The 12,872-nt window shown below is 40.8% G+C and overlaps 1 protein-coding gene across 1 annotated transcript in view; it reads right to left on the bottom strand.

Moving 5' to 3' along the window:
* The window catches only part of plxnb1b (plexin b1b), a 90,198-nt gene that overhangs the window by 44,908 nt on the left and 32,418 nt on the right, over window positions 1-12,872 (bottom strand). The window contains exons 4-7 of the mRNA XM_088423224.1: window positions 12,587-12,769; window positions 7,191-7,319; window positions 6,848-6,948; window positions 3,053-3,185 (exon numbers count right to left, since the gene is read on the bottom strand). Coding sequence (XP_088279350.1) covers window positions 3,053-3,185; window positions 6,848-6,948; window positions 7,191-7,319; window positions 12,587-12,769 — 546 coding nt within the window. The remainder of the gene's footprint in view (window positions 1-3,052; window positions 3,186-6,847; window positions 6,949-7,190; window positions 7,320-12,586; window positions 12,770-12,872) is intronic.

The raw sequence follows: 12,872 nt of genomic DNA, 5'->3' as shown, positions 1-12,872 counted from the left end.
AGGGATTGTGCCTTTATTTTAATCTATATTTTTTGAATGGTGCATGTTTAACAATGACAGAAAGATCCTTAAAGATCCTTGTTGTCACCAGGGATAGATCATGGGGGAAAGTTTTCTCAGACAAGTGCTTAAAAGAGTGAGATCGTGATCAGACTCTTTAATTTCTGCATTTTAGTGTTTCTGACACATGCAATGCAGCAATGATCACAGATTTTGTTTTAAAATATACCTGTAGACAGGTAGCTGTGAGGTGCATTAGTTAAGATGACATAAATAGGAGTGTCTTTACCTGTGTTTGCTGAGCCAATTCTAGTGGGAGTGGCAATTATTTGTGTAAGATTTAAAGAATCATAGACCTGCTTTAAGTTGGAGAATTTCTCAGTCAGCCATTCTAAATTCAGATCTGCCATTAAAATCAATTCATGAGACATATATTGAAAGGAAGGTCGAATAAATTTGAGACAAAATCTGAAGAAATGTGTACTTTGACTAATAAAAATTAAACAGCCAAAAATCCAAACTGTCGTGAGATTGAAATTTGATGTAATTGGGATTCGTGTATATGCTCTAAGATGTACATGAGAACACCGGTCAGTTTAATAACCATTGTAACCAGCAATATGAATAGTTGTGTTGGGAATGGTTGGTTTAAGCCAGGGTTCTGAGAAAACTACTATGTCTGGAGTGGTTTTCAAGAACCAAATTTTTAGAACATCCATTTTAGGTACAATGCTCCTGGCACTAAAATGCAAGAAACCAAGTCCATGTCTGTTTTAGAAATCTAAGGGTGTAGAGAGATAGTGTAGGTTATTTACTACAGAAGGCTCTGAAACTAAATAGATGTCTCGTATAACAGCAGAGTTGGGAATTGTTGGAGTAGTTGATGAAAAAGTAGTGGTACAGGCAATAGGTTTAATTGTAATTAAATTGCAAGAGTTATTATATTTTGCAACAAGAACGGGTGCTTTGTGTGGTCTAGTAGTAAATCGTACTGCTGACGTTTCTAGTGGCTCTCTGACTAATGCACTGGTGGGCAGGGCTATGTAAGGTCACTGTTAGGAACATGAGTGAAGGGCCTGTTCAAAATTAGAAGTTAGGAGGCGGGAGCCATCAAGGTTAGGGTGCAAACCGTCTCTTCAAAAAAGATGAAGGAAATTTGTTGATCATTTGTAAAGGAACACTACATTTTTGGGTGATCAAAAATATTGGAACATGTGACTGACGTGTTTTATTGCTCAGGTGTTTCCCAATTTCAGTAATTATTTCGTATAAACAGCAGTTGATGTCTGTGGTGCACAGTTTCAGAGTTGGGTTTATCCTTTGGAGAGTGCACTTATAGTAAAAGGTGTAACGGACATGAAAATCAGATAGCTGCCTATGGGAAAGAAAAAAGCAATTGCGAAGCTGAAAGAAGCAGAAAACTCAATCAGAACAATTGGACAAACATTGGTCATAGCCAGTACAACTATTTGGAATGTCTTGAAGAAGAAAGAAACCACTGGTGTAGTAAGTAACAGATGTAACAGGTAGTCCAAGATGAACAGCAGAAGTTAATGATAGAAACATTGTGAGAGCTGCAAAAAGAAAGACCCCAAAACAACTGCCAGAGACATCACCAACAACCCGAGGGCAGGAGAGGGGGTATCAGACTCCATTGTTTGGCAAAGACTTCATGGACAAAAGTACAGAGACACCAGAAGATGCAAGCCACTCATCATCAAGAAAACGAAGATCAGGCTGGATTTTGCCCAGACTTACAGAAATAAGCCTCAAACATTCTGGGACAAAGTTTTATGGACCGATGAGACAAAGAAAAACTAAAGTTTGGGGAAAAAAAGGATCTGCTCATGATCTCAAACATACAATCTCATCTGTACAAAATGGTAGGGGCAATGCCATCGCTAAGGCTTGCATGGCTTCTTCTGGGATGGGCTCGTTAGTCTTCATTGATGATGTAACACCTGATGGAAGTCGGAAAATGAACTCAGAATTCTACAGAAACATTTTGTCTGCTCATTTAAAGAAAAATGCATCCTAACTGATTGAGAGGTCCTTCATCATGCAGCACGATAGCAACCCAAAACACACTTCAAAAACAACAAAAGGGGGCAAGAAGTGGAAGGTTTTAGACTGTCCAAGTCAATCTCCAGACTTGAACCCTGTAGAGCAGCGGTTCCCAACCACTGGTCCCGGTACCGGTCCGTGGATCAAGTGATAGGGGGCCGCATTGGCAGCACCCGAAATAATGTTTTGGAACGAATTTAGCTTAACAGTTAATTAATTTGTGATTTGTTTGACTTGATCTTTGTTATTGGTGCCACGTCTGGCCACTGTTTATATTACATACAGTAAGTAGTGAGAAGGATGATGTGGTTTTGAGAGCAGTCAGATGGTGATGCACACGCCCCCGGTCTGCAATATAAAGAGTTGACCGGTACGTAGTGATAAAAAGGTTGAGGACCGCTGCTATAGAGCATGCATTTCAACTGCTGAGGATGAGACAGAGAGGAATAAACCACCAAAACCAATCAACATCTGAAAAAGGCTGCAATGAAAGCCTGAAAAAGCATTCCGAAAGAAGAATGCAAAAGTTTGGGTGATGTCAATGGGTCATAGACTTGATGCAGTATTGCAAGTAAGTGATTTGGCGGAAATAAAACCAGAGGCTCAGAAACTGGGCCTGCTGCGGCAGTTACACATCGAATAAGATGGATAGACTCCAGCAGTTTTGGCAGATTAACCATGATTAAATAATGTAGACGCCAAAACACAGAAGCAGGGTCCAAATAAAAACTTTAGTTCCAAAACGGTTCAAAAAATAGAAGTAAATGGTTAAAAATGGAGAAAAACAAATCGCAGCTGACAGGACCAAGGGGGGACTCTTCTGTTGAGAGCGTCTGGTTAAGTTCCCCGTCAAAGCAAATTTCAAAGTCTATAAGAAATGCCACAAAAAAATACCATGCATCTCCTAAATACCTCAAGAATGTAGACGTTTTGAAATCCAAGTAAATTCAGAGCTGTTTTTTTAATATATGTTTTAATTCAGACTTACTGTCCTGCTTTCCCCCCTGCTGATGTTTGAAGGGTTGAGTTCTTGAACAACCAGACACTGCTGTTCCATGTCAAAGCTCCAAAGCCATTGCCCGGATTGGTTACTGCGACAACACTCTGACTGCAAACCACATCTGCGTAGAAAAGGCCAAAGCTATATATAATTTGTTGGCAACACTTCCAGGGTTGTGTTATTAAAGAACAGGTTTTGTATAAAGAACTCCCCAGTTAATTACATTGCATTTACACATAAAGTCAGACACATAGCATATCAATAAAGGGCAAAAATTGCCTTAATGTTACTCAAGTACTATTGTCTGTTGGACATATACATGTATGGAAGATAAAGGCTGCTAGTAAAAAAGCCTCTATTCTATCATCTCTCAGCAAAGACAGACATTTTTTGCTCCTCTCCCACCCTTATTCCTTGATTAGCTGACTTTGTCCTGTGTTGCCTTCTGTTTTAACTATAATTCTAGCTTCCTGCAGTATTTTTGTTCAAAAATTAATCATGGAATTGGTGTTTTCAAATGTTTTCAAAAAGAAGAGCAGGCAACGAGGAGCCTTCATGCCCCTCTGGGACATTTGCCGCAAATACATTTTAGATTCCTGGAATGAGTGGAAAATGGTATGCCAATCGATCTTGTCCAAAAATGATGTGGAGGACATCTACATTATTGGAATCTTGATAACAGGCATCCTTATTGAATTGCCGCGCTTCTGATTTATGGCAAAATTCTTGAGCGGCTTCTTTGTAGAACGAGCTGCAACAAAGCGGTTTTGATATTATTCACCGTGAATACCGTGGTTGAACAAGTTTTTGGATTGTGTGAGATGAGCAATAAACTCTCAAACTCATGCAAAGATTGAACTCAGTTGAAAACTGGATGTGATTCCTGAGTCCTCATTGTTGTCATTGGACATCTTGATGTCTTTCCTCAAAAGATTAATCACTAATTTGGTGGAGTGGGGCCCCATTGAGAGTCACGGGCTAAAGACTGAAGGTCAACCAAACTACAGTAGGCCCCCGGGTTACGAACTTAATCCGTTCAGCGGCTACGCTCGTATCTCGAATTGCTCGTATAGCGGGCAATCCAGACCCATGTTAATTCGTGAATGCGTGCAACGCGCGCAGAAGCCTTAGGTAAAATCATCACGCTGTATACATATATTAATATTAAGTGACATAATCTACTGTACAGCTGCATTAAATAACAAATGCAAAGGAAAAATGACTTTTACCTTTGGAAAGACGTGACTTGTGCTGAGATAAGCAGAGATGAGCAGAGATGAATGCTCGAAGTCAATACGGTAAATCAGATATGCTATTGGTCTTACAGTGTCAAAGTAACTTTTTCAGTCAGGGTTTTCTCTACTTCCTTCCATCCCAACCAGCTGTGCCATCAAGCTAGATAAAGGCGTTCGGCCAAAAGCATATCGGCACTTCTGTGATTGACGTGTGACGCCGGCCAATAGCATCTCCGTGAGTGAGACCGGGTGACCTTAATCGACCAATAGCATATTGGCGTCTCCTTGACTGACTGATAATTATTCGCACTTTTTTTTTAAACGGTTGGAATGTATTGACATCTTATTGATTAAAACACATTTAAACCTGTGACGATTTTTTGTCCTGCAATCGGCACACTTAATTTCATGTCAGCTGTTTTTCCCGACGTGAATTGAGCTGGGTGGAGGCGGAGGGGAGGTTGTGTGTTGTATTTATTAGGCACCACACTTATGGCTTGTTCGAACGTCAGGTCACCGTTGGTTACAACTCACAGAATTGCAAGAATGGCGCTGTCCCAAAGCATGTCGGGAGGTCGCCGACTAACATGACATGCAGTTTTGTCAAGCAACCATTAAATGGCACTGTAGTACCAGCCGTAACAGAGTGCGGAGATTAACCTCTTGAGTTAATACGGCAACGCTTATAGGCTATTGGTCTTACAGTGTTACAGTAACTCTTTCAGTCATGGTGCAAATCACGGAGATACTAAAACATCATCCTCTTATTTCTTCCTTTACCGCTGCTAGTAATTTTAGAAGCTAAGTCTAACAGATAAAGTTTGCAAAGTCTTCAAAACATTCCGTTTTTCACTCATTTTGTCTACTTCCTTCCATCCTGTCCCATCAAGCTAGATAAAGGCGTTCGGCCAATAGCATATCGGCATTTCTGTGATTGACGTGTGACGCCGGCCAATAGCATCTCCGTGAGTGAGACCGGGTGACCTTAATCGACCAATAGCATATTGGCGTCTCCTTGACTGACTGATAATTATTTGCACTTTTTTTTAAACGGTTGGAATGTATTGACAATTAATTAAAAAAAAACACACATTTAAACCAATGACAATTCTTTGTCCTGCAATCGGCACATTTAATTTCATGTCAGCTGTTTTTCCCTTTAGCTGTACAAACACTACACTTAAATGGTAATATATTTAGACACCGTGAGTGAGACAGTCAGTGTGAGATTGTAAGACCAATAGCGTTCACGTTACCGCCATAAGTATCTGTTAATGATTGTAGATGACGCAACTGCTGAATATGTTGACGCAGTTAGGCGAGAACATTTCTACATACTCAATGGCTGGTTTGTCGGAATGCTCGCAAGACGAGAAGTTTGCTCGTAAGCGGAGGACAAAAATCTCCCTGATCCACGCTCGTAAGGCGAATTGTTCGCAAATCAGGGTGCTCGTAAGCCGGGGGCTGACTGTATTTGTCGGCCTGCTCCTGAAATACCTGTTATCTGGACTTTCTCCTGGAGTGAAAATTCTGGATGCTAGCAACCTACTGTATGTCCTTGGCCCCTCTCACCTACACTATGTCCTGTACAGGGATGGCCACAATATGCTTGGCACATTGGCTGAGAGTCATTCTAACACAAATGCACCCACAAAAACACATGCACTAAAAACACTCTTTCAACGCTTCAGTTGGTCACTTTATCATGCCCATGTGATGTGACTTGCTGCAGGCGCATATGAAAAGAGCTGCCTGTCACCTTTCAGGGAGCTTATTAGCGGGTGCCGACAGGCCTTTCTTACCTCTCGTCCTCTATTGCTCAATGTCTTTTTATGTTTCTTGGACGGTTCAAGAAGGTTCATCTTACTGTATATAAAAGTAGAATGCTCATCAAAGTGCTGAATCAAACTTAAACATTGGTATTTACTTTGGAAAACAATGATTAGCATTTCTGTTTTATTTCCAACATGTTACAGTTCATAGTAATTAAAGGAATTGTAATTCATTTTTCTGCACTACCAATTTGAAGTAATGTCAAAAAAAAAAAAAAAATCTGATTTATTGACTAAGCGACAAAATATTCTAAATAACGTATTATTCAAGTAATCTTTAGTTGACTATACTTAAAGTATTAGAGGCCTCAAACATTGAAAATAGGAGTGTCAATTAATGATTGCAATCAGTGGTTGGTTGGAGGATGTGTATGTTGCAGTATGGCAGCCTCGCCTCTGTTAGTCTGCAGTTTACCACCACTGGTCTTACTGTGTGATAGTGCTGTGCTTTGTAAAGCGCCTTGGGTTTCGTGAAAGGTGCTATATAAATGTAAGCATTCTTCTTATTATTATTATTATTATTACTATTATAATTATTATAAATATAAATATACAGAGATTACAAACTAATTCATTTGTAGTTGATCAAAGTTAAGCACAATACTTGTGACCATAGTTAATCCGGCCATCATATTTAGCTTGTGGTTTATGTCACATAGACGAATTGTAGACTGAAGACTGAAAATTTAAATTCTCTCAAATTAAGTCCATCTCACCTTCCCTCTAAGACACACCAGCCACAGTAGGGATCATGAGCCTGCAGGCAGGACTGACAGTCATGGTGCTGTTTGCATTCAGCTACTGGCCTCTTTTGCAGCTGGAACCAGAACAACTTCAATTAAGCGAAGCATAAACAATAAGCTACCGTGAAACAGAATAAATGCCCCACTTTGACCCAGAACAATGATAACAATGAGTGATTAGAAGAGGACAATAGGTTGCCAAAGGATAAGGGGATAGAAACTAAAGGATCCTTTCCAAAATGTTGTCTTCAAGGTTTTCTTGCAAAAGAGGCGAGGGAGTTCATGAAAAAAGGCACAAAATATTGCACGTGTTTACCATGTTATGAGTCATGATGAACAGATGCTTCTGTTCTTCATCCAGGACAAGGTCTGAACTGATGGCTGCATTCGGTTGAATAGAGATTGTGGCATATTCCTCTACCTCACCGTTTGGCCCCAGGAACACCTGAGGAATGCAAATGCACAAAGACAAATGACATGCTGTTAGTCATTCACGATAACATCAATTTAACGTGACACTGATCTGACCATACTAATGACACTAAACACTGTATGTGTTGTACAACTAATTCGAATGGTTCTATATGATGCAAAATTTTTGACTACTCCTCTCAATGAGCAATCCCCTTATTGTGGTGGAGGGGTTTGCTTGTCCCACTGATCCTCGAAGATATAGTTGTCTGGGGCTACATGTCGCTGGTAGTTGAGGGGACAGACAAAGATGGGCTCATAAATCCTCTATGATAAATAAAATAAATCGGATCATATTTTCCGTTGCCTGGTGGCGAATTGCCCTTTGGAGTCAAGCCTCTAGGTGGGTTTTGTTGGCCAGGTCACCTAGCTTGAAAGAACAACGTGGCTCCCCTATCCCAGTGGACTTACCACATGTGGTTGGGATCATGTGGTTCAAATGCAATGTGATCTGTGTAGCAGCCAGAAGCGGGGACCTCGGTGGTCCAATTGCCAGTTACAGAAGCTGGCTCAACGGACATGGAAGGTCACCTCTTTGGCAAGGAATAAGGGTGAGCTGGTGTGTGAGGTCCAGAATTTCCGAAAAAAAAAAAAAAAAAGTTGAACTTGCCTTCACATAATAACTTGAGCTATGGTACCAATCCATGTGATAGGGGTTAGACTTTCTTTCACAGACCACAGCTCGTCTGTATATTGGGATGCACCCCAGTAGGTGAGAGGGAACTCTTACTCCACCCTTGGTTGGGGGAAATGGGCCATGACTGTTAGTGCCTATGCACAAAAGAGCAGTTCAGAGTACACACTTTTTTTGGGAGTACTGCTAAGGAATTGTAATGTTAATGTGGTTAATGATAAAGAGAGCTGAAAGGGCATAATTGTGAGAAATTTCCCTGCAATCAGAACCCATGCAGTATTCAGTTGCTGAAGTTCAGTAACGGTTCACAATGAACACTATGCTCAATGTGCCCATACATGCACTTAGCACCAGAACACATCAGCCTGCAGTTTGATGAGTAACTTTGTGGTTGTTTCATCAAACTTGTAGCAGCATTTCTTGGCTGCCAGAATTCAAACAGAATTCACGTTAAACGAGACAGAACAAATCTGCCAAAGGCACATTTTAGGTAACAAATTGGCTTAGTTTTTATATAGGGATTTTAGATTTTTGTCTGCATAAATTTGGAATGACATGCAGGGATATGATTGTGTTTTGTTGCTGAGGTGTGGAATGGCGTCTCATTTTGTTGTTGTTTTTCCCAAAATAAAAATTACATCAAAAATTGATTTCTTTATTGTATTTCTATATTCTTTTCAATACACTGAAACAATCCATGGATATTGTAAAGGAAGTTCAACTTAAAGCACCATCTTGCAGCAGAGTAGTCACATGGCGCGTCATTCTCTGCTGGATGCATGTGAGGGAAAACAAAAATTTAATCATGAAGGATCATTTTTGCAGCCTACTTAGTCATTTTTATTAGTAGGCTTATACCACTAATAATAGACACTTATGGCATGTGTTGTCTTCATATTAAGGGTTTCATTTTTTGTGGCACAAGACAGATTTGATTTATGTTTTTTTCTTTTGGTTTAACATGGCTCTTTCAACATTTAGGGTTACCGACTCCTGCCATAGGGTATCTAAACATGAGCACGTATGTAATGTATGTTATGTATGTAATGTATGTAATGTATGTAATGTATGTAACGTATGTATGTATGTATGTACAGTATGTATGAATGCATGCAAGTATCTAAACATATGAGCATGTATGTAATGTATGATATGTAGGTTATGTATGTAATGTATGTAATGTATGTATGTATATATGAATGCATGCAGTGATCATGAAAGTGTTGAGTCCCTGGGACTCGCAAAACTAATAAACTAGACCCGACAGAAATGTGTGACATGCCAAAATTTGCGCAGTAAAGGGGACAACATTAGCGGGAGCGGGAATCTTTATCTCACAATCCGATTTCGATTTGGAGGTCTCCGACTCAATTCAGATCAATTTTCGATTCAAAATGATTCAATTCAAGCAAAAATGCTTCCTGATTCAAGCTATTGATGTGCAAAGAATCGTCTCACAACTTCAGTCTGCTTTGCAAGACAGAATAAAAAAGGGAAAGTGTCTTTTCTTTCTTTCTTTCTTTCTTTCTTTCTTTCTTTCTTTCTTTCTTTCTCTTTCTTTCTTTCTTTCTTTCTTTCTTTCTTTCTTTTTTTTTAAGAAACACACATTTTTCTCCAAAAATAACATGTGGACAACCACTACTCTTTGAAGTTAGCTATAAATTTGATAACTTTTACTTTATCAAATCAGATGAAACAAAATTTTTTAAAAATGTTGCCCAAATGAAAATGACTAATATTTCTCAATCCTTTTATGACAAACAAGAGATGAAAATAAATATTTTCAAGTGATCTTATAAATTGAAGGTGCAAAACATTCAACGTGTGCTAGTTTGTTCATCATTGAGCATTATCAGGAGAATTATCATTCACTTCCCTGCTGAGGTAGCTGCCCCCGCGACCCGACCCCACATAAGCGGAAGAAAATGGATGGATGGATGGATGGATGGATGGATAATGTATGTAATGTGTAAGTAGATTCATGAAGGATTTGAAGTCAGTTTGGTATTCAACATTTTTAGATTAACAACTTTTCAAGGCCAAACAATTCAAGCTTTTATCAAATACCATTTAGTTTACCTCTTTACATGCTGGAATCCCAAATAAGAGACTTAAGAGAAAATTATGTGGGCTTATGTTGGATTTAAAGATATAAGATCATCATCCAAAGTCACACTCTTTAAAGCCACCTTGCAACATTCTATTCTGGGCTGACCTTTAAAAAACATAACATTTGTCTTCCCTCTATGACGCAAGCATAATCTCATTAGGTGCTTTTATCTGGAGTATTTGCCTCTCAACAATCACAGCACATCATTTCTATCTGACAAGCAGCTATCTACCTACAACATACATATGAAATATTATATTTGTGCATGTGAGTGTTTACCAAGAAGCCAAGCTTGACATGGGTCTGGTAATTTTTTGCGTAATAATGAGTGCAAGAAATTAAAATCACTGATCGGACAGTGAGACGTGGGCTGTCTTAAACTGTTGTGTCATTGCTAGGTTCGTCTGTCCTCAATGCAACTTCACACGAGTTTTAATGTGGTTTTCTGTTAGGAAGGGCGTGCATCTTCCAGTTAGCAATGAGTGTGCACAACAAGTGAGGATCTCTATTGGATGGCCAAGCTGAGTAGTGGCCAGCTTGCCTGAATCATGTAATCATGCCATAATATATGAATGGATGCAATCGTACAACTGCTGTTTAGACAGAAGTCTCAGCCACAATCCGCAAAATCACACAAAGAGCAAGGGAGGCTGAGGAGTGTGTTCCCTCTACAGATGGAGCATATGTTTCGATTCCCCTATTTTAAAATGGGCGACCGCCACCACAGTCTACCAATTGAGAGGCGCTGTCCCCGATGTGAGTGGGATGTTGTAGAAGTGCGTCAGTAAGCACAGCCCCCACAATATCCAGAGCCATTACGAACTTTGGGCAGATCTCATAACTCTGATTGGCTGCCTCAACAATGGAGGCGCAGAACATGGCCTAAAGTCCCTGGGACAACAAGGGAGTCCTCAAGGGGACTGCTCTCCTGCACATCCTTAAAGGACTGAAAAAAGCTAAAGGTACCCTGGTATGCTGTTTCGTGGATAGGCACGACCAAGAGTCCAGACTCATCTCCAGCAGAGGAAGGCTACCATCTCATTCACTGAGGTAAACCTTAACATACAGGCACTTAGCCGGGAGACAATAATTATGCCTACACCTGCTCTGCACTCCTCACCATGTGCAACTCCAGAGTGGAAGAGGGTGTAACTACTCTCGAGAGGACTGAATCCGATGGGTGCAGGCTTGTCCACACAGTGCCCCACTTCTAGACCTGGCTTTGGAGGGTGGCCCCAGGAACCCATGGTCCGTCAAGGAAACGCAAAGTTAATTAATTTTATTCATCATTGGTGCAAGTCAGGTCTCTCATCTTGGCCCTTTATGCCATGGATGACCTTTCCAAGGACATTAAGCCCGCAAAACCTTAGCTCACAGTATCAGAGACACGCAAACTTCTTCACCACAGTAAGAGTATGGCTCATATGGCCACTGACTACCTTCACTTATGGTCACAAGCTGTGGTTCATGACCAAAAAAGAGCAAGGGCCCAGATACAAGCGGACGAAATGAGTTGCCCCCAAAGTGTGTGCTGACGGGTGAGAATAGGGTATATAGGGAATAGGGTTGAAAAGCACTTTCATCTCAGAGGGACTCAGAGTCCAGTCACTGCTCCTCCATGTTGACAGGAGCCAGCTAGTCTGATCAGAATACGTCCTGAACGCATCCCTGTTGAGTTGTTCCAGGCATGTCCGACTGGGTCAAGGTCCCGGGGATGAAGCAGGTAAGATAAGTAGCAGAAAATTAATGAATTAATGGATGGATGGATCTCATTTAGTTAAAGCACGTAAAAAAATAATTAGCAGAAAAAACAATGCACGTTTTTAGTATAAGGTCAAGTAAAAATCTATATTTTAAATCAAGCCAGGACTTGATTGCACAGGATAATCTTCTAGTTGTGAGATAATAACGCCATGACCTGAGTGAGTCAAGCCACGCAATTAGGTGCCCGCCCGCCCGCCCGCCCGCCCGCCCGCCCGCCCATCCATCCATCCATCCATCCATCCATCCATCCATCCATCCATCCATCCACCCACCCACCCACTACTGCTTTATCTGGAGTCGGGTCATCGGGGCAGCGGCTTGAGCAGGGAAGCCCAGACTTGCCTCTCCCGAATCACTTCGTCCAGCTTCGTCTGAGAGGATCCCCAGGCATTCCCAGGTCAGCCAAGAGACAAAGCCTGTCTAGCATGTCCTGGGTTGACCCCAGGGCCTTCTCCCAGGTTTGTGAGGTAGACTTGAACTGGCTGGAATTGGCAGAATGCCACTATTTTTAGGTTACCTTAAACTAACTAAATGGGAGCATGAAAAGACAAGGTTATGGATTACATTTGTTCTATGGGCAGATAATTTAGTAGCTAAAGAGAATTCTGCAATGATCCAAAAAGAAAAAAAAAATACAGCTTTGGTTCCAAGAAACATCACAATATCAACATCTAGAAACGTTCGTGTGAATGTGTAAATGTGAAAATGTGGGCAAGTTGTCTTGGATATTTACCTTGTGCAGGTTCCCTTTGGAGTCTCCCAAGAAGGCAATCATATGTCCCACCCTCATGCTCACTGCAACAGCTGTGAGTCGAGCAGAGGGGCTGTCCAAAATGGTTTTAGCTTCCACAGCAATCCGACTACCCATAGGGCTGGGCGTGTGATCGGAGCCACAAGGGTACCGCTCGAGAGTGTTCTAAACAACAGGATATAGTCAATCACTGACAGGTCATTGCAATGCCACATGATATAATGGCTCACAGAACACATAAACTTGCATTAAAAAGTAGATGAAGTCT

This window comes from Hippichthys cyanospilos, chromosome 9 (assembly GCF_059441005.1).
Source record: "Hippichthys cyanospilos isolate Australia breed blue-spotted pipefish chromosome 9, RoL_Hcya_1.0, whole genome shotgun sequence".
In the NCBI taxonomy this organism is placed as follows: domain Eukaryota; kingdom Metazoa; phylum Chordata; class Actinopteri; order Syngnathiformes; family Syngnathidae; genus Hippichthys; species Hippichthys cyanospilos.
Note: the sequence above shows the minus strand (reverse complement) of the source record. Positions and strands in the feature narration are given on the sequence as shown.